The sequence below is a fragment of the Brassica oleracea genome, chromosome C7 (assembly GCF_000695525.1).
Source record: "Brassica oleracea var. oleracea cultivar TO1000 chromosome C7, BOL, whole genome shotgun sequence".
Classification (NCBI taxonomy): Eukaryota; Viridiplantae; Streptophyta; class Magnoliopsida; order Brassicales; family Brassicaceae; genus Brassica; species Brassica oleracea.
This window is the reverse complement of record NC_027754.1, coordinates 41,416,345-41,437,170: the sequence shown is the minus strand read 5'-3', so window position 1 is coordinate 41,437,170 and position 20,826 is coordinate 41,416,345. Positions and strand designations below refer to the sequence as shown.

At 31.5% G+C, this 20,826-nt stretch overlaps 2 protein-coding genes and 1 long non-coding RNA gene across 3 annotated transcripts; 2 read left to right on the top strand and 1 right to left on the bottom strand.

The window, feature by feature from the left end:
* Positions 1-2,143: 2,143 nt before the first annotated feature.
* LOC106306476 lies at positions 2,144-3,050 on the top strand. Its single transcript, XR_001263154.1, has 3 exons — positions 2,144-2,298; positions 2,432-2,487; positions 2,642-3,050. It is a non-coding gene; the product is annotated as an uncharacterized LOC106306476 (long non-coding RNA).
* An 8,241-nt stretch (positions 3,051-11,291) lies between these two features.
* Positions 11,292-15,161, top strand: LOC106306471 (long-chain-alcohol oxidase FAO4A-like). Its single transcript, XM_013743105.1, has 3 exons — positions 11,292-11,588; positions 12,695-12,964; positions 13,346-15,161. The coding sequence occupies exons 1-3, from the start codon at positions 11,331-11,333 to the stop codon at positions 15,128-15,130; spliced, it is 2,313 nt and encodes a 770-aa protein (XP_013598559.1). The 5' UTR covers positions 11,292-11,330; the 3' UTR covers positions 15,131-15,161.
* A 2,843-nt stretch (positions 15,162-18,004) lies between these two features.
* On the bottom strand, positions 18,005-19,381 carry LOC106303319 (protein decapping 5-like). The gene is made up of 5 exons (XM_013739621.1): positions 19,195-19,381; positions 18,974-19,074; positions 18,784-18,867; positions 18,451-18,612; positions 18,005-18,367 (listed from the first exon to the last, which is right to left on the bottom strand). The coding sequence occupies exons 1-5, from the start codon at positions 19,379-19,381 to the stop codon at positions 18,005-18,007; spliced, it is 897 nt and encodes a 298-aa protein (XP_013595075.1).
* Positions 19,382-20,826: the final 1,445 nt, after the last annotated feature.

Below are 20,826 nucleotides of genomic sequence, written 5' to 3'. Positions count from 1 at the left end.
AAGGACTCTCTTCGCACACTCCAACGGAATATGACTTGAGGGAGCAATTCCATAGACACCAAGATGAAGAACACATAACAATCCAACCATTGTCCTCTTCTCGAGACTCCAATACTTGCATCTTTCCAATACCGACTGAAGCTGAACCAAGTTAGGACCAACAACTGTAGAAACCCCCATTTCTTTCCAGAAGTCTGTATGATCAACATCACAAATTTCCCCTTTTTGGAACGGTTCACAATTCATTCCCGTTATCTCACCAAATTCAACCAAAGAGAGACGAATGGGCTGCCAATCAATCAACGACCATATCTCATAATTCTTCTTCACTTGAAGCTGATTCGTTAAAAGGTAATGGACAAGCTTCGCACACCATGTGAATTTGAGCTCATAAAACATAGGAAAAACGCCAATTGCAGACTTCTTTACAGCCTCCCATGCATCAAATCCCACACCCTCTCTTACCATTTGAAAATTGGACAAATAGCTATAATAGCTCATACTCCTTTGCTGACTAGGAGCTTTTCCTTTACTGTAGAGTAGACGCGGATAGTTTCTCTTAGTGCTAGAAGAAGCCATATCTAACAATGAAAACAAAAAAAATTGTTACCATGAATGCTAGTACAAAAGCGAGTATTTGTTGTAATCAAGAGAATGAGGATTTTCACTCAATCAACCTCTTGGCCAAGGCTCTATACCCAGTACTACAATAGATTATCTGTCAAACCAGTGAAGACATCTAAGATTCTTTATCTTGTTTGGGGTCATAGAAAACATGTAAGATCAACACTAAAACTAACCACTCTCTAAAACTCATAGCATAATTTAAAAGTACTACCGATTGGTGAACAAAAGCGTGTGTTTACCTTAACGAAGGGATAACTATCCTTAATCTGATTTCAAGTCTTCTTGCTAAAGTTATTTGGAACCATAAATCAGTTTGGATTTTCAGTAGAGGAGACGAAAAGGATGACAGGTGAAACAATGGTGATTCTCACCGGAGAGTTCAAGAGCGGAGATAACAAGACGCCAAATCGAGCTTTGTCGGAGGAAGGGTTGCAAACACTCGCCAGAGAAATCAAAGCCCTCACAATGTCGATGCTACTATCAGAGGAAGAAAATCAAACCGCTAGCGACATCTCCTTAGGCGAACCCTAGGTTTTGTTATTGTGAATGTTTATTTTTGCTTCTGTCGACGTACGACGACGAAAGGAAAACCTTTTTTTTTCTTTAGTTTTTAAATTTGTTAATGAATTAAATTGATAATGGCAATATTGTAGTAAAGAAGAATTATTGGGGTTATTTGGTCTTTATATACCTATATTCAGATTTGTTGATTACATAGAGATAAACTAGTAATTAACTAAAAGATTAGAGTTAATCTGAGTAATTTTCTCTAAATAAAATTTTAATAAGAGCATTTTTGTAAGAAAACAATAATAATATCTTTGGTAGAAGATAACATGTGTTGACAAAAAAAGAAAGAAAGATAGCATGCAGAACTGAAATATTTACATTTGATTACTTATCATCTGGAACATACCCATAGCCGATCCGGAGTGTAGGCAAATTAAGGGCATGATTAACCATGGTCTCCTAGCCGGGGTTCTTAACTCATGATTTGATATTTTTTTTGTTTTTTATTTTTTTTTTACACTTTTCGGCTAAGAGATTGCTCTTATATCTCTTATTTAATAGATGGTTCTTAGCTTTTCTTAGTTAAAATCTAAGAAAAGATAAGAACCGTCTCTTAGACGAAGCCAAGAACCTCAGTTAAAAGACTGGGGTTAATCATGGTAAGAACTATGTCGTTTAAAGTATCATGAATTTAAGTGATAATTTTAGTTGTATATATACATTATAAAAAATTTACATCACAAAAATTTAATTGCGCATAAGACATAAAAAAATTTAAAAATGTTGGACCGGCACTGGAATAAACATATGTTTAACTCTGAATACACGTCATGTATCTAGTTGCTTTATCTCTAAAACTCTAACGTCGAAATGTTCTTAACTTCTGATGATAAGAACAAGAAAAGTTATATATATTCTTTTTGGCAAATAGTTGTCCTTCGGCTCTCTATTTGTAGATCGACAGCAGTTGGTGAATTCTCTATCCTTGCAACATGGTAGTGGCGGCTCCTCTCAGAGAAGGTGCGACGTAGCTGACAGGTTCGCTTTATTTTGGACTTACAAGTCTCCACCTCTCTCCTCTTCGGCCTGTTTTGGATGATGGGTGGAGTTTCAGAGGTGGGGTATGACATCTAGTGGCGGCGGAGGCGAATCAGTGGTGGGGTATGGCATTAGTCTATTCTTTGTCTGATTTTGAACAAGAGAATTTATTTGGATATGTGGGTTTTTCTTGTGCATGCATTTTTTTTCTTTTTATCTTGTTCATCGTTTTCGGTTATCTCCTCCTCGTGTTTAGGTGGTGGTGATGCGAGATGGGTTGTTCTCCACATTTCTTCGCCCCTCTTCATTTAGGTAATGTTCTTCTCCCGTGGAAGTAGTTCATGCGGTTGGGTTCATGATCTTTATCAAACAAATTTTATAAAAGCATTGGTTAAAAATATTTAGAAAGGTTTAACCCTTTTTTCTTCAAAAAAAAATTATATTTTGAGCGGGCTTTGTGGTGCAGTGGTACTGGACGGACTTTAGATGCAAACACATTCCAAGTTCGATCCTTCTGCTGCGAAAACTAAGTCACATTGTTCTGCTCACCACGGCTGCGGATACGTCTGTATGAAAACCCGGGAGAGAGCTTGTCGTGGGCTGCACCTCCCACCCGGAGGTTAGATCTGTGTCTTTGATAAATCCAGGTTTAACCTTTTTTTTCTTCAAAAAAAATATATTTAGAAAGCATTTACAGTTTTAAAATATTTTTTTAATAATTGTTTAATTAAATAATAAAGAACATAATATTTTTGCAAATTATTTGCCAATCAATGCCATATGTATAGTCTAGGTAGTGACATTGTAAAAGAGTGGCTAGGCACTTAGGCACATAGAGCATCCAACTTCAATCAACACTACAAAAATATTTTCTGACCACAATACCAAACTTCACTCTAAATATATTATTATATTATTAAATTAAATTTTTTTAATTTAATATTTAAATATAGATAATTATAATGTAATATATTACATAAAACACATTATAATAAAATATTTACTAGATATATAATAATATTTAAATACATATCTATTATTTCAATACATATAATATTTTACTATAAATATTTAATTTATAATTTGATATGTATTTGTTCTCTTATTTATCATTTATTTGGTTATATATTTTATTAATAAACATAAGTGAATAGTGTTTAATGTACTGAATATAAACATATAGTATTACACTAAAATATTGTGACTTTTAGAGTTGGATTGAAAAAATGTTGTATGAAATCATGTTGGATTAAAAAAATGTTGTATGAAATCATATTAAATAGATTTTTAGTGTTAGGTTAGAAATGTTTAGCATTCATCTATGAAGAAACATGTCGAAAAGAGAAAAGTGATGTTAACTACTTTCTCTAAAATGCTCCATAATTTAATTAATCATATTCCGAAAATTAGTAACATCTAGTCTTCACAACATAGGATATTCATAAGGTTTTATTATATTTGTAAACATTAATGATCACCGAATTTTTAAGTTGAAGTTCTTTCTAATTAAAAATAATCAAATTAAATCAAATCACTTCTTTTTTTTGTGTCAAATTAAATCAAATCACTTTAAAGAGAACCTGGTTCTATTTCTGTGATAATAGACAGGCGTGTACAGTTCATGGTATAGATTCTTTACCAATGTATGTAAATGTATATAGTGGTATTTTGCAGTCTTTTAAGGTGCAACAGTTTTTTTCTTCCACAAAATATCTATTAATAAAAAATATCCTATATTTTATAGTAGATGATGTTTTTGCATCAATGCACATATATTAAGAAATCTATTTTTCTCAAAATTACATTAATAATTTGAGTATATTTTAAATTATAAACATAAATACCAAAATGTAATTGGTTACACCAATTTAATAAAGGTAAAATTACCTAGATACATAAAAACGTCATTTATTATGAAATAACAAAAATTACTTAAAATATTATATATACGTTGAAACGGAGAAAGTATCTCGAAAGCTCAACAAATATCTCTTATTTATTTCGCATCGATAACATTAGGAAAATAAGAGCATGATTATTGGAGGGTTCTTAGGGTCAGGTTCTTAACGGAATATAAGAACCCGTTTCTTAACTTTTAACTAAAAAAACTAAGAACCGGTTCTTAAACCTTTTATTTAAGAGCCGGTTCTTAGCTTTTTTAGTTAAAAATTAAGAGACAGATTTTTATATTCCGCTAAGAACCTCGTCCTAAGAACTCCCCAATAATTAAGCTCTAAGTCCCGTGAAGATCGCAGACATTATTTTAGTATTTTGGTTATGCACGGGCCATGTTTAGTTCACTGTGGTTAAGCAAAAAAAAAAAAGGTTAAGTTCAGTGTCTGTCAGTCTGTCACTGATTACATTTTCAGAGAGAAGATAAGATTTGAAACAAAAATAGATTTAATGGGGCTGTGAAAGAAGAATGAACCAGTTCATCAGTCTCGAGAGATAATCCTCAGATAAAGAGAGCATAAAGAATAAAAACATCCATGAGAACAATTTTGGAGGTGATGGTTGTGGTCCAATGGGATATACTGAAGGCAATAACATTAGTAGAATTAAGAAAGATGGTTGATTCAAATGAGCAATCGTGGGATGCAAAACTATGAACCAAAGCACAGAGAACATAATGATTTTTTAATTAATGGAAGAAATATATATATATCGTATAAGACCAAAAACTTTGAGTATCTGGAAGCTACCTAATTTTCATGGAATGCTTGTGTTTTCTTGTAAATAAAGACCTTTTTGAGCTTTATTAGAAATGGTCATAACAATTTCTTAAGATTAAGAAGGTAGTGCTGGATATGTGGCTAGGATAGATCAGATAAGCACATGTGGGCAAAAGAACTTGTTGAAACTCGCGCAAATCAAGTCCATGTGGTTGTTGTTTGGACAAGGGGAATGTCATTCTTGTTGTTCTTTTATTTTTCTAAGATGAGAGTGTCATTCTTCTTGTGACATGCTAACATGTACTGTTGGCAGAAAAGTACAAGAGTTGAGAAGTATAATATTTCGATTAATTAAACCGGTAATTAATTAGTGGAAACCAAAGAGAATATTGGCTTAGGATTAGATCGGCAGATCGGATTGTCGTAGAATTTATAAGTGCCTGCGTTTCACAAACGTTGTTGAAACCCGCGTCTGCGTTTGGGTTGTACAAAGATATTTGGAGAAATAATCACCCGCGTGAATATAAAGAGAGTTGTATTAGTATTTAGTTGCCTAAATGTTTGAATCCTCAGTGTAAATTTATCTTATCTATTTGCATCTTACAGAAGCAACACATTATACTCTAAAACTATTATGCTGTCCCCAGGCCCGATCTTATGTATTTGGATGCCTAGAGGACGAATTATTTTTTACCCATAAATCATTACAGGGACACAGATGCCTAAATGTCCATCTGGCATTTGATCGGTGCAGGGACACAGAGTCGTTTGTGCAATATTGTGTGTATCGTGGGAAGGTGATAATACTTATGGTAGAAGCCACTAATGAGACTTTGTGTATCTATGGTTTAGCTTTAGAACATTATATGCACTAATGCATAACAACTAAATCGATAAGTTGCTTATGATATATACCGTACTAGGTTAAGAAATGCGCAATTGCGTGGAATGATCGTTATATATAAAAATAATTTTATATATTATTATTTATTTGTGTTTATTTACGTATATAATTAAATTAGAGTAAACACATAAATCAAAACAATATCTCTTGTTTATTTACGATATTCTTTTGGTAAATAAATCAAAACAATCATTTTATTTATTTTATATTGTATATAACAAAATTTCAATGACATGGACATAGATATATAGTATATTTTAATATAAATATTTATTATTGAGAATTCATGCTCATATGATAAACACAAAATTTCTAATGTGCGAATTTTTCAATGCAAATTTCAAAATTAAAATATTAAAGTTTCGATATTTTTTCAATACAAATTTAGAAATTAACAGATTTATGTATTTTTATATGTTATATAGTTTAATTTTAAACTATATTAATATATAACATGAATGTCTATTAAATGAGACTCATATTCATACGATTTATGATCATTTGTATCTTGTTATTACAAAAAAAATTAAACTATTGATCACTAAATTTTAGTGTGAGACATTTAACGTTTTTAGTAATTTATTAAAGTTTCGATATTTTTTCAATACAAATTATAAATTAACATATTTATGTATTTTTATATGTTATGTAGTTTAATTTATATATGTTAATGTTTTTAGTAATTTATAGTTGTTTTAAAATTCAAAATATAACATATAAGAAAAAATTATTTTTATTATATGGTTAATGTGATTGTTTAGTATATTTTAATAATATAAGATTAAACAAAAAAAGAGCTAAGATACAAAAATTGTTATCAAATATTTATTATTCAAAATCATTAATTGTCATATATACGTTAATCATATTAGGTAATTTCGTAGCTTTTATTTAAGGAAAATGTGAGAATATTCTTTTGTACATTATTTATCATTTTGATAGTTAATTTAAAAATATATATATAAGTTAAGATGGACCAACTTATTTTTCTAAGAATTTTGAATCTCATTTTCATGGTGACACGTGAATACAAAACAATGTTGTAATGTTTGTCGATTAATATATAAAGAATTTGTAGATATACCTTCTTGGAACTGTGATGTTGGTGGATTGGGACTTACGAGCTGTTCATTAGCAGTCTCGACACATCAGAGTCGATTTTCACACGATAATGCTTCCAATAAATCAAGTCTCTTCGGCGTATGTTCTCCCCCTAAAGGTTGAATGAATCAACAAAACGTGTTGTTTTATAGTGTCTTAATTGATCAAGTGTTACTTTATAAAGATTTATTATAGTTATATTTGATTTCTTACCGAAAGGTGGAAATTATTTTGAAATACAATCTAAACATGACTTTGGTTATTGACAAAAAATTATTAAAGTTTAAACTCTATATATTCCATTACATAAAACATTAAAATCAGAAGGATTTAGAGAAAACCATCATAAAAATTAAAATGGTTGGTATATATTACTGAATAAGAAGAAGAAGAAGAAGAAAAAAAAAACTTAATGATGCATTGATGCATGTCTGATTTGATATGAAATTATAAATCCGAACTCGGTTTGATATGAAATTATAAATCCGAACTCGGAATTTTCGGTAATCATACCCGCACTTATGATTGTAGGTCTATCTTTCGAACAGCTTACGTCATAAACTTTGAATGTAAATAATTAACTCGGAAGATTGATTGTTTGTAGTTTTTGTTTTAGTTTTTGGTTTTTGCTTTTGTAAAAACCATTTTTTATCCAATCAAGTTTTATCTTTTAATTTTTGTTTTTGTAAAAACCATTTCACTTGCCAGTCAACTTTTTTAACAAATAGATTCCCTAAAATTTAGGAAAACTAGTTTTTCAAAATTTCAACCAATTTGTGAAGAAAAGGTAAAAACTAACTTTTGTGGGTTTTCAATATAAAAACGAATTTTGTTTATTTTGTATAAAATACAATATTTTAATTAATAATTAAGTAAATAATATTTTCATAAAGATAAAATTTCCATACAATTTTTTTTATCATTTAACATTAATGTAAAATAATTTATGTGTTTCATATATGTAAATAAATATAGATAATTTTAGTATTAGCTGTAGCCAATTAATTCTTAATATCTATAAATAAATTATTGAATAATATTATTATACATAATAAACAACAACTAAAAATTATAAAATTTAAAATATTTTATTAATACAATATTATTATATTAATTTGAAAAAAATAGCCATTCAAGTTCTAAAAAACGAAAAAATATTTTATGTAACAAAATTTATAAATAGTTTCAAATTTTTAAATATTTTAATTTTTATAATTTATAGATATTTTATTAATTATATTTAAGTATAACACTTAAAATAAAATAATTTAAAACATGGTGATGTTTTTATTTTAAATAACAGCCACTATATTTTGATAAATTTTAATGACAATTTAAAAAAAAAATATTATTTTAAAACAATGTATTGCTTATTTTATAAAAAAATACTAAAAATAAAGCAAAACCAAAATTAAAAAATAAAAACCAAAACCAAAAACTGAAAATCAAAAACAAAAATCTAAAAGTTAAAAACCAAAAACCAAAATCTAAAAATCAAAAACTTCTCTCTCTGCGCAATAATTTAACGAGCATTAGGGATATATAATAATAATATATGAAGAACGAAACACTACATTTCTATTAAATTCCATCTACCCCAACGTCAACTTGCATTGGAGATTGGACAATCGATGATATCAATGCACGTATTAGTTTTACATAAAAGAGGGAAAATAAACTCTAAATCTGGGAGAAAATCAGAAGCTTAATGAATGATACAATTATGGAGGACAGGTATTGTTAACTGTACTGTCTTCGACATTCAATTCTTTTGTTTTTTTTTTCATTGGGTCCAGTTTGATACTCATATCATGCAGTCCTTGGGTCCTTTCTTGATCTCTGGACTTTTATTGATTCTATCATATTAACATTGTCAATTTGTTTTAGCATTATCACCAAATACTCCCAATCATTCAAAATTATGCTTTATCATTACTTCTTTTATTTTGAGTCACATATCTAGCAGCATTCACATGTATGATTCAGCCTCGAGGGCTTCCAACGTAATATCAAAAAAATCTAAGACGTTTATTCATCATTAGAATCAGCTTTTTGTCATCAAACGTGGAGGTCAAAATATTTGTAAAATTGTTGACTTTTAATTGAGTATTGCAAACAATGTTTTAAAACCATGAGATGATCACTTCATATTGCAACACTTACGTCACTGGAACTACTTCTACGCGTCGTGAATAAACTATTTAGCCTGTAACTAGTATAATGGAAACATTTAAACCATTCATAGCCTTGATTATAAAAGCTCTGAACAAAATAAAAGAATAAAAATCTATATATATAAATTGGCTTTATCCCTTCTTATGACATGTGGAAGGGGGGTTTGTTCACATGTATCTTCATGTTTTTTTTTTGTATTTTAAATCTTCCTTCTTTTAAATTATTACAATTTACTCCATAAATTTCTAATTGTGTACTATCTAATCTTTCTCGCACTTATTGGTCCGAAATAAATAAAATAATATAAATATATTTTAAATTTATTAATAACTAAAAATACATAAACTTTCACCATTTTATTATTTTTTTACTAATTTTTCTTATTTTATTTACAAATTATATATTTATTAATAATCAAACTAAGAATAAGAAATTAGAGCACCAACACAAATAACCAAGAAAACGAGCCAGATGGTGAAAGTTTATGCTTAAAGCACCGGAATCACAACCAGTACCTAAAAGGTAAGAAACATCTCATAAACTAAACACGAACATACAAGACGACCATGCAAGTGAAAAAACACAAAGCTCTGGATAGAAAAGACCAAAGCTCCAAAAGACTAACTTTGCACACCTATACCAAAGGAAACATGGAAAGAAAAGAAACAACTTGAGGAATGGAGAATGGAAAACAACCACCAAAAAATCAGAAACTAAACTCGAAACCAAAAATTACCTTCCAAGCCTACATAGCATACACGAACGAAAACATTATCTAAGCCTCGAGTGGCAAACATGGTGAAAGGGAGAGCCACTAGAGATGCGATGAAAGCTGCAAAGAGATGCGAGAATAGTGAGGGAAAGAGAGACGAAACGAAATCAGCAAACTATGGAGCCAACCTCGAGCTATGAAAGAGAGCATAGAAATCAGAACACCAAAAACTAGATCTTGAAAACCAAGACGAGCAAAGACTATTGACGGTAAGCCAACGACGAGGAATAAAACATCAAAGACGACTAAACTCTGACCCAACCAAGGAGATGCAATTCCTAACATCAGCTGAAATCTAAAGAAAAAGATGAGCAATCAATATTGACTGTAACAGCTTACAATACCGTGAGAATCAACCGAACAACTGAAAACTCAGAAATCTGATCTACAACAAATACCATATAATCTCACAGGTGAAGAATCTAAAGAAAAACAAGAGAAAGAAGTGAGTCTTTTTCCGGTGATGGTGAGAAGCACCGCACACCAGAAAGGTAACGAACTAAATAGACGGTGACGACTCAAGTCAAAATATGGGAAGAGCACAAAAAATATCTTAAAAGTTTTAATTTTCAAAAATATGAAAAAATACAATACAATTTTGACGTTAAAACCTTTAATCTTAGAATTAATCAACAAATGCATAGATGCAAAGTTATTGAAATTCAATATTCTTTTACGTTAGAGGTTCACTTCACTATTAACAAGTACTGTACACACAATAACACATTATTCAAAAAAAAAAACACAAAATATATTAACCTATCACTTACTACTACATAACACATTAAAAATACCAAATAATGTTATTAACAAATAAAAATGACAAAATAATTACATTATCCAAAAATCATGTTCTTAACAATAATAAAACAATATTCCGCGTGCAGCGCGGACATTCCCCTCGTACTCATATATCTTTTTAGAAAAATATTTCATCATAAATATATTGGCTAATCCTCATCCTCTCATTGTCTTTTATGTGGAGTAGGTTTGCGATACATACACAAATAATTATACGTATATATATACCCCAATTTGGTTTGTATCAAACAAATGTGTTATGAGATCAGTCCCATTCCTTTAAAAGGTTATGGTTGCCTTTTCTATGAGTTGACTTTTAATTGAGTTTTAATTATTTTTCATATGAGATGGATGTACCTCTTAGTGTATAATCTACAAATCTCTGAGATAATATACCAAGATGGTCGATAAAAAATACACAACTCAATTATTTTTACAGAAAACATATATATCAATCTTAAGAAGACACTGTGCTAATAGATAATTGAATTAGTTTAATAGTTTGGTGAATAGTTGAGACCAATCCTGTGTTCTTGCCGGTATCCGAATTTTCCTGCTGGTACCAAATTTGATATGGTTCACGCATAACTGACTTGTCCAAATACTACACATTCCATTTGTATATATTTAATTTAATAAATGTGCATGTATAATTAGCCATTGTCCCTCTATATAAACACATAAAACACATTCTTTACCAGTCACAATAACAAAAACCATTCTTGAGTTAATGGAATATCAAAACAAAAGCAGTCTTCATAAAGATTCGATGGAAGCAAAACTTGACGTCGAATTTGGAAGTCCCCGGCAGCAAGATGAAACGAAAACGCTTTATGCGAACTCACTGACGGCGCGTGAGATGGAATCTCTGGTTGCGATCTGCGATACTCTAATACCATCTATCGACGGCGCTGAAGTAGGACACCTGGATGACGGCGTCGCTGGATACTACTCCGCCTCTGCTTCTCATACTGGAACTCCCGACCGTGTAAGTGTGTATATATACAAACATGCATTTACATTCATTTATATATGTTATACACATGCATGATCATGTAATTAAAGACAATCTTTCTATATCTACCTATCCATTTCACTCTGTATATATATAAATATATGCTTCCTCAACTATATATGTTACATGCATTTGAATATATTTATAGCTAACCTTTTTTTACAAACAAAAGAGAATAGAACATATTTTTGTGAGTGATTTGAATTTTGAAACTATATAATTTGAAACCATTGGTTGCTGGAATTTTTACATCCACTGAACTTAATTTGCCTTTTGTATTTCTTAAATTTAAAGTAACAAACCAATAAATTGACAGTTCTTTAACATAGAAACAACTTAAATGATTAATAGACGACACAACTTAAGTTTGTAGTCTTTCTTGGTTCATGATCATTTTAAAAAAAAGTTGTAGAACAAGACGCAGAACCTTTTCTTTCTCATTATTCACAGCTGGTTTTGACAACGTTGAAACCACAGTTTCACTGCTTAAACTATCGATAACTGAACTAGATGAATTTTTAGCAATTAAATATGTATATGTTTTATTAATTTCTTTAATAAAGCATGACATTATTTTGTAAAAACATAGATATTGTTGCATGCATGTGATTCAGTCCTTTCATCGCTGAAATAAAAGAATCATTACTTAAGAAGAGAACAAAAAGTCAGTACTCTTAGTGAAATATAGAGCCGACAGGTTTCGAGTACAACTAAAATCCGTCGATCGTCACGTATGCAAAATATATCTCAAAATTGATTGTCATATACGTTATTTTCTTTTCGCAACCACTTATTGGTTGCTTATACTTATTATTATTATTTTATACTATATGGTATTAATATCACTACGATAGCTGATACAAATGTCTCTTTTTCTTGTCATAACTACGATGGCCAAAACTGTAAAACGTGGACACCAAAACATTTGGGTCCAATTTCATACAAATACTAGCTTTATAATAACAATATGAAAACTAATATAGGTTAAACAGACTTAAATATTATTTAATCATTGATTTTGTATTATCTTGGTTAATTTTATTTGCGTTTTTTATTATGTCATAAATTCACAATAATAGGTGGCGAGGTTAATGAGTCAGAGACTTCACCACCCAAAGAAGTGGATTTTAAGAGTTGGACTGTGGTCACTCTCCACTTGGATTGGAAGTCTCGTCTTGTGTGGTCAGAGAAGTTTCATCGGCGGCTTTCCATACTTCCAGAGATTCTGCCGGCTGCCAAAGAAACAGAGAGAAGAGACATTGCTCAATTGGGCTTCAAGCTATTTCTTACTCCTAAGAATGTTCTTTAGGTCCATCAAACTTATCACTGCCCTTGTCTTCTTTACCCAGGTAAAAATTTAACCCCATGCAAGACTTACATTTTTTCATTCCTTATCTTTACATATACATATGCTCCTTATCTTTCTTTAAGTTTTGTCTTTATAATTTAAGCACTTTGTAAAAAGTTAAGCAATATTAATTCTAAACTTGCTTTCCATTCACGTGATTTTTGGTATTGAGTTAACGTTAATTTGTATAGAAATTTATAAACATTAATCTGTGTGTTCTTCTTAAATAAATCAAATTAAAAAAGAAAAGAAAAATAGTGAGGAAATATATAACAGGATTGTAGGTTGAAGCCCATGTATATCAACCAAAAAAATTGACAGCTTGATATTCCAAATGATTATTACAAAGATTAATTATTTTAAATAATTTAATAATTTTCAGGTGGATGAAAAAGGAAAGAACTTAGCGTGGAAAGCAATAGGATACAATGGACCCAGCTCAGATCATAGTGATCATGAAGAAGAATTAAATGAGACGAAGACTAACAAAAATATGCCTAAGGAGATCTTTGGACCACTATACAATGGCATCATCAATCTCAAAAAGCCTAGAGAAGCCGTGACAAAGAAGTTAACAGGTCATGGCTTCACAATATCAACTCAAAAGAGCAATAAAAAAAGATCATCAATTTCTAACCCAGTGATGACAATCCGGTGTGATGCCGTGGTGGTTGGGTCTGGATCCGGCGGAGGAGTAGTGGCCGGACTTTTAGCCAAGGCGGGTTATAAAGTTTTGGTGGTGGAGAAAGGAAACTACTATGCAAGAAGCAATCTCTCTCAACTTGAGGGGCAAGCAATGGATGAGATGTACTTATCCGGTGGGTTACTAGCAACTTCTGATATGAACGTAGTGATTCTCGCCGGGTCCACTGTCGGAGGCGGTTCAACCATTAACTGGTCGGCCTCGATCAAGACACCGGAACACGTGATGAAGGAATGGGCTGAAAAGTCAGAACTCGAGTTGTTTGAAAGCAATTTGTATCGAGAGGCAATGGATGTTGTGTGTGAGAGAATGGGTGTTCAATGCGGATTTGTGGAAGAAGGGTTTAATAATGAGGTCTTGAGGAAAGGTTGTGAAGAATTAGGGTTACAAGTGAAGAATATTCCCAGGAATGCTTCAAAGGATCATTACTGTGGGTTTTGTTCCTTGGGATGCAAGAAAGGTCAAAAGCAGGGGACTTCAGAGACTTGGCTTGTAGATTTAGTGGAATCTGGTAATGGTTTGATCCTTCCAGGTTGTAAAGCGATGGAAGTCTTGTATGAGAGTGAAGGCGGGAACAAGAAGAAGACTTCCACTGGAATTGCGTTTGCGTTTGGGGAAGACATCTATGTGGTGGAGTCTAGGGCCACGGTAGTGGCCTGCGGTGCGCTTAGAACGCCTCATTTGTTGAAACGCAGCGGTTTGAAGAATGGTAACATTGGGAGAAACCTTTGTTTACATCCAGTTGTTATGGCTTGGGGATGGTTCCCTGAGGAGGAGAAGTGGCCTGAGAAGAAGAAAAAGAGCTACGAGGGAGGGATAATGACAGCAATGTCCAGCGTTGTTAACGCAGAAGCAAAGACTACTTATGGTGAAACGGTGATCCAAACGCCTTCTCTTCATCCAGGGATGTTCTCAGGGGTCATTCCTTGGACGTCAAGCAATGATTTCAAAACCCGAATGCTCAAATTCTCAAGAACCGCACACGTTTTCACGCTTTTGAGAGATAAAGGAACTGGAACAATCAATTCGAAGAGTTACATTGACTACAACTTAAACGATGAAGACGAAGAGAGTCTAAAGAAAGGTCTTGGGAGTGTCTTGAACATTTTGATAGCGGCTGGAGCTGAGGAGATCGGGACGCATAACTCAGAAGGTAAGAGTTTGAACGTTAGTACAGCGAGTGCGGTAGAGATTAAGAGGTTTGTGAGAGAAGAGAGTTCAAAGAGCTTGAAGGATCTGTCTGGACAGATATGTTCAGCTCATCAAATGGGAAGTTGTAGGATGGGAATCAGACCTGAAGAATCTGCGGTGAAGCCAACGGGAGAGACTTGGGAGGTTGAAGGCCTGTTTGTGGCGGACACAAGTGTTTTTCCGACGGCTTTAGGGGTTAATCCGATGGTCACCGTTCAGTCAATTGCTTATTGTATTGGACTTAATGTTGTTGGGGCTCTTAAGAAGAAGTGAAGTCTCGTTTATACTAGACTTAAGTTTTCATACTAGATTTTGACCCGCGCTTAAAAAGCGCGGGTTTTTCTTTGGATTTTAAACAAAATTTTTGAATTAGTATTTTAAAATTGTTTTCTAATATCATGTTAAAAAGTCATATTATATTCAAGAGAAATTTTCTTAAAATTATATAATTTACCAATTAGTTTATTTAAGATTTTGTATACATGATCTTATATAACTCTCTCTTAGGCCTAGACATTTACCAGACCCGGAAATTAAACCGAAATATAGGTGCTATTTGGTTTTCGATCCATGGTAAAGTACATATTTTTCTGGACCCGCGGATCTTTGTTCGAGTCCGGATCCTACCCGAGGGTTGATTAGTACCCGAAGTACTTGAAATGTTTTGTGTAAATTAGGTATATTTGGATATTTTGAGGTATTACATATACTTTTTAATTTTGGGTTCATTTTTCCGATTACGGGTTTCGGGCAAAATTCCATATTTAAAAAACATATTTCGGGTATTGAAAAAATTTCGGTATTTTTCGGTTCCTCTGGTCAGATTTTAGGTAAATTTATGGGTCTTTTAGGTATTTAGATATTTTTTGTATTTGTTTGAGTTTTCAGGTTTTTTGGTGTTTTGGTATTTTTTAGGTTTTCGGGTACTTCAAATTTTTCGGGTAATCCATTTCCATTTTTTAACACATCCAGTCCTGTTACATATCCAAAAATTATAGGTGTTTTAAAGGTATTTGAATTATGAACCCGAACATATCGGAACCCGAAAGAACCGACCTGGACACATACCAGAAATTTTCAAATACCTAGTTATGTCCAGATTTTTAGGATCAGAAGAACTCAGACCCGAAAGAAACCGATTTGTATCCGACTCGAATGCCCTAACCTACTCTTTGATTATTTTTGTGTGCATTTTATAAGACCTTAAGATTTATTTAGCAGATTTTTTTGGCTAATTTAATAGTATAGATTTGTAAGGTTTTTAATAATTTTTAAATTTATCTTAAATAAAATTTTTTATTATAATTTTTTTATAGAGAATAATTTAATGTAAAATATATAATTTTGTTTTTAACAGGTGGTTACTTAAGTTTTTTTTATTAAATTTGATTTTGTAAAATATTTGGAACTATATAATGTAAGATGACATAGTATAATATAACGTATGATATATGTTAACTTTTAAATAAGTTTCAAAATATATTAATTGGTTTAGAAGTCGATAGTATAGGAATGATATTGTTTTGGTTCGTGGGTTAGTCGACCAAAATAGTTGTATTGTTAGCAAATTGTCCAAGTAAGATTACCGTAATATTTGATAAATAATATGGTTAACTCACTAAAGGAAAGGAGTAAAAGTTGGTATATACGGTGTAATGTTATAGACTAACATTTTGTTACAAAAATATAAGGTAAGACCAAAAAAATAGGTAAGTCTAGTGAAAGAGTCCAAACAACCTTTTATAAGTAGATTTTTTAGAACTCCTTCCCTTTTAATAGTATTGATTGGAAAAATAATATGCTTTCTTAATAATTTTTTAATAAACTTTTGTTTTTATTAGAGTGCCATTTAAATCCGGAAAAGTTTATTGCTGGTAAACAATAGTGACAATAATTCCATTCCTTCTGAATAATTGGGAATGCTAGATTTTTTTTTTTCAGAAAAGTTATTTGATAAAATAATAGTGAGAGTCAAGATACGATAAATGGATTAAAAAATTTAACTTCCTTTTTTTTTTAAAAAAAAGATACAAAATACAAAATGTTTTAAGTTTATTAATACTTTGCTTTTATGATCTGTTTATGAAGGCCAAATAATTTACACCGACCTCCCTTTAGTCAAATCTGTTTCCTTAGAATGTTTTAGAAATATTATCCATTTATATTATACTATTTATTCTCCAGATATATATATGATATATTTAGCTGACAAAGAAGATTTCTCTGAGAAGTCAAATAACAAAAAAGTTAAGAATACTATCCTTTATGGCTTTTCCCAGTCTTATTTAGTTTCTTTTGTTCGAAGATTTTCTCTTATTTAGTTGACAAAAAGATTAAACCTTTACTGTGTGTTGTAGAATTATACACATATGTACGTGCGTCCGATTGATTTTGTCCATTCAGAAGGAACCGAATCTAACAAAGGCACAGAAAGCATTGAAACTATGCACAACCTTCTGCCCAGAAAGAAGATATTCGATGGGACACATAAAGGAACTGCTATTTACTAGGAAGCCATGCGTTTGTGCTCGGAACAGCCGCTGTTATTCGCTTCTCTCTTGCTCAGATCAGTGGAAACGTAGTTGTGTTCCAAAACCCACAAGACAGTAACCAAAAGAAAATATGTCCTGGTTACGGGATTACTAATCGTACTTTACCCACTGTTCTTGATTATGTCCTGCTAAAATAATTGCCATAAATCCTATTTTTCGTCTTACATTATGATATTTTCTTTGCTTTATCTAATCAATTTATGACATGCAAATAAGAAGATTTGTAACCAATCATAACCTTACAAGCTACTATTAATGCTCCACATAACTCTGACTAGTCTAAGGTAATGTACAACATGGATAATGAAAAGAAAACTTCAAGATGCATCCACCACCATGCACTAATATCTAAGTCAACCATAGTTGGTTGACCTTGTCAGATTTATGTCAAAGTCCAAAAGGAAATTAAAAACAAAATATGGAAGTAGAAAAACTTCAACGATTTTTACATATTTTTAGCTTGTTCTTCAGAAAAGAAATAAAAAAATAACATTCGAAAAATCATAAGTAACAAAAGGCAAGTTAGTTAGACAGAAGAAACACACATGAACTTGTCAATGATATGTGCCACCCGCTCCTTTTTGAAACTTATATTTTACACAAATCCCAAATCTGCCAGTTCATGACTAGAGGGAAGATATGAGAAGGATCGCTCGATAGGGCCAAACGGATTCCAAGGTCTCCCGATAGGATCAAACGGCTTGCGCGAGTTCATGTAAGAAGATTTATCAATAGTACAAGCAGTTTGATCTTCTTGATTGTTGTTTACTAGATAATTCCAAATCTCGTTCAGATAAGAAGATCCATCATCACTATAATTCCATGTCTCGTTCTGATAAGAAGATCCATCAACAGTACAAGAAGTTTGATCTTCTTGCTTGTTGTCTCCTTCAGGACCCCATAGCTTGTACGGCTCAAAGTTCTTAGTCAGTGCTTCAAAATCAAACCCTCCATTACCCTATAACCAAAACAAAACGAGTAAAGTGACATATTTAATAAAATGCAGATATGTAATAAAGAGAGAATGATGATATATATTACCTGCCCAAGAGAAAATCGGACAGATGGATAAGTGGTAAAGAAACTTTGAGAAGCAATCGATGACGGTGCAGCATATGTGGGATCTTGATAAAGTGGAGCACAAGGCATAGGTTGGTAAGCATGGTTCAACCAAGGATCATAGTAATTTGAACTGGGATATTGCTGTAAAGCAAGAGGTTTACAAGCAATTTGTAATCCATCATTGACTGATCCCATATTTAAAGATGCATCATAATCATAAATAGCTTCCGTTTTGCTGAGATTTTCATTGGAAATTAATAAGGGAACGTTTTGGCGTATTTTAGCACCGTCTTGATTGTATGACGAGTATACGTATGGGAGTGGTGGTTTTGGGGGACGATAAATCTTACTACTTAGTCCTCTTGCTAAGCTCGCTGGAGAATCAACTACTACATTCTGCAAAAATGAATGACACAAAAAAAAGAGGAACGAGATTAGCCAAGAAAGCATCAAATTAGAATGAATGATAAATTGATACGCATAAGTTAACGCACATACTTGCCTTTATCTGAGTTGTGGTGAAAACAATGTAACTATAAAGTTCATAAGAAGGTGGAATATGAAACCCGATAAGGTTCCTGCCCTCCGTGCCGTAACATATCACTGCACAAACATCAAACAACATTAGAAAAAAACAATTACTTTATCGAAATATTCTCTGTAAACTAAACGAAAACTATATATCAGGTTATATAAATCTCAAACTGAGGTTTCAGATCGTACCATTTATAAGACATAGGGTCTTTTCATCGTGATTGAGATGATAGAGAAAGCCTTGGTATCGTAAACCGTATTTAGAGACCAGTGTCATAAAGCTTCCAATGTAATCGACGGGATATGGATTTTGTGGCTGTGGTTTCCGTAAAGATGATGACAATAACGAGATACACTGGGAATTATCTGTCGCCATCATTCCGACCGAACTAAAGTGAAATTTAAGAAAGAAGAAGAGTCTTTAAGTCTGATTAGGGTTTTTTTCCTCCCCCTGTACCTCGCTTCTTGTTTGCAGTATTGTCAAATTTGAAATATAAGATTTTTCTAAGCTGATAGATATATAGGAAAGAAGAAATTGAAATATATGTTATAATTCCTTATAAGATAAACATGATTTGTAATGTTTCTCTATCCGATTAAGATTTACCATTTTTGCAATTCATAAAATATTCTATTCAAGGGGATCATGTTCTTGCGCCCTTCGTCTGACGATTGTTTCTTTCTGTTTCTCTACGTACCGGCTTTCTCCTTTTTTACTTATAAATACGTAAATATACTATGGTTTAAATATACATATGTACATGGACAATTAGATAAACTTGATTTTGCTACGTATTCTCGTAGAATTTAAGTGCAGGAGGTAGTACTGGGCTATACTGGAGTTCGGTTTTTGTGATGTGCGTGGACCTTCTAAGCGTGAAAAAGGAAAAAAGATATGTACTGACAAAATGGTATTTTCCATTAAGCAAAAAGTTTTTGATTGGAGAGAAGGTTTACCTTTACAAGAAAAGGAAAATTGCTTAAATGGAAAAGGAAGTTTGCTTAAAGAGTTTTTGGAGACTTGAAGAGCAAGTTTAAGAACGTGAAAAACAAGTTCTGGGTCTAACTTTTAGAAAAAAACTTGTAATGCCCTACTCAAAAATACAAATTTATGTTCTCATTCTTCATTAAAGGGATTAACCCGGGCTATACCCGGAATTTTTATTTTTTCTAATTTAAGTTGTTATTTATATTTAGGTTATGATATATATTTATATAAATGTTAAGATGCATGTCATAATTAAAATTTATTTTTAAATTTTAACACGTTAAATTAACATATTTTTTACTATTTAAATATTTTTTTGTAATTTTGTTGGCTATCTAGTTATCATATTTAGCAAAACTATCTGTTGAGTGTTGGAATAAATGTTTTAGATATTTAATTAGACTTCAAAGTATTTTCAGATCGACCACATGCTCAACAATCGATCGATCCGTAAAAAGATGGTCGATCTCCTTGGCCAGGTAAGTACAATTTTAGCAAAAATATCTTTGATTTTCAAATATTAAGTATATAACTATTCTTTTGGATATTTTTTTGAATTGTATTTTTTGATTAAATTATTGTATTATAATGTTTATGTAAATATTTTTTGTGATGTTTGAATTTGTGATGTTAGTATACTTAACCTAGATGATATTGATGTTTAACAATTTATTTTTTTCTGGAAATAGAAAATAATGATTTATCAAAACGTATCTAATACTTGTTAAATGATAGTATAATGTAAATTACATCCATTATTTGAAAATAACCATTTGTTGTTGTTACTTTTTTTAAATCAGAAATTATTTTTATTTAAAAACATTATTCATATA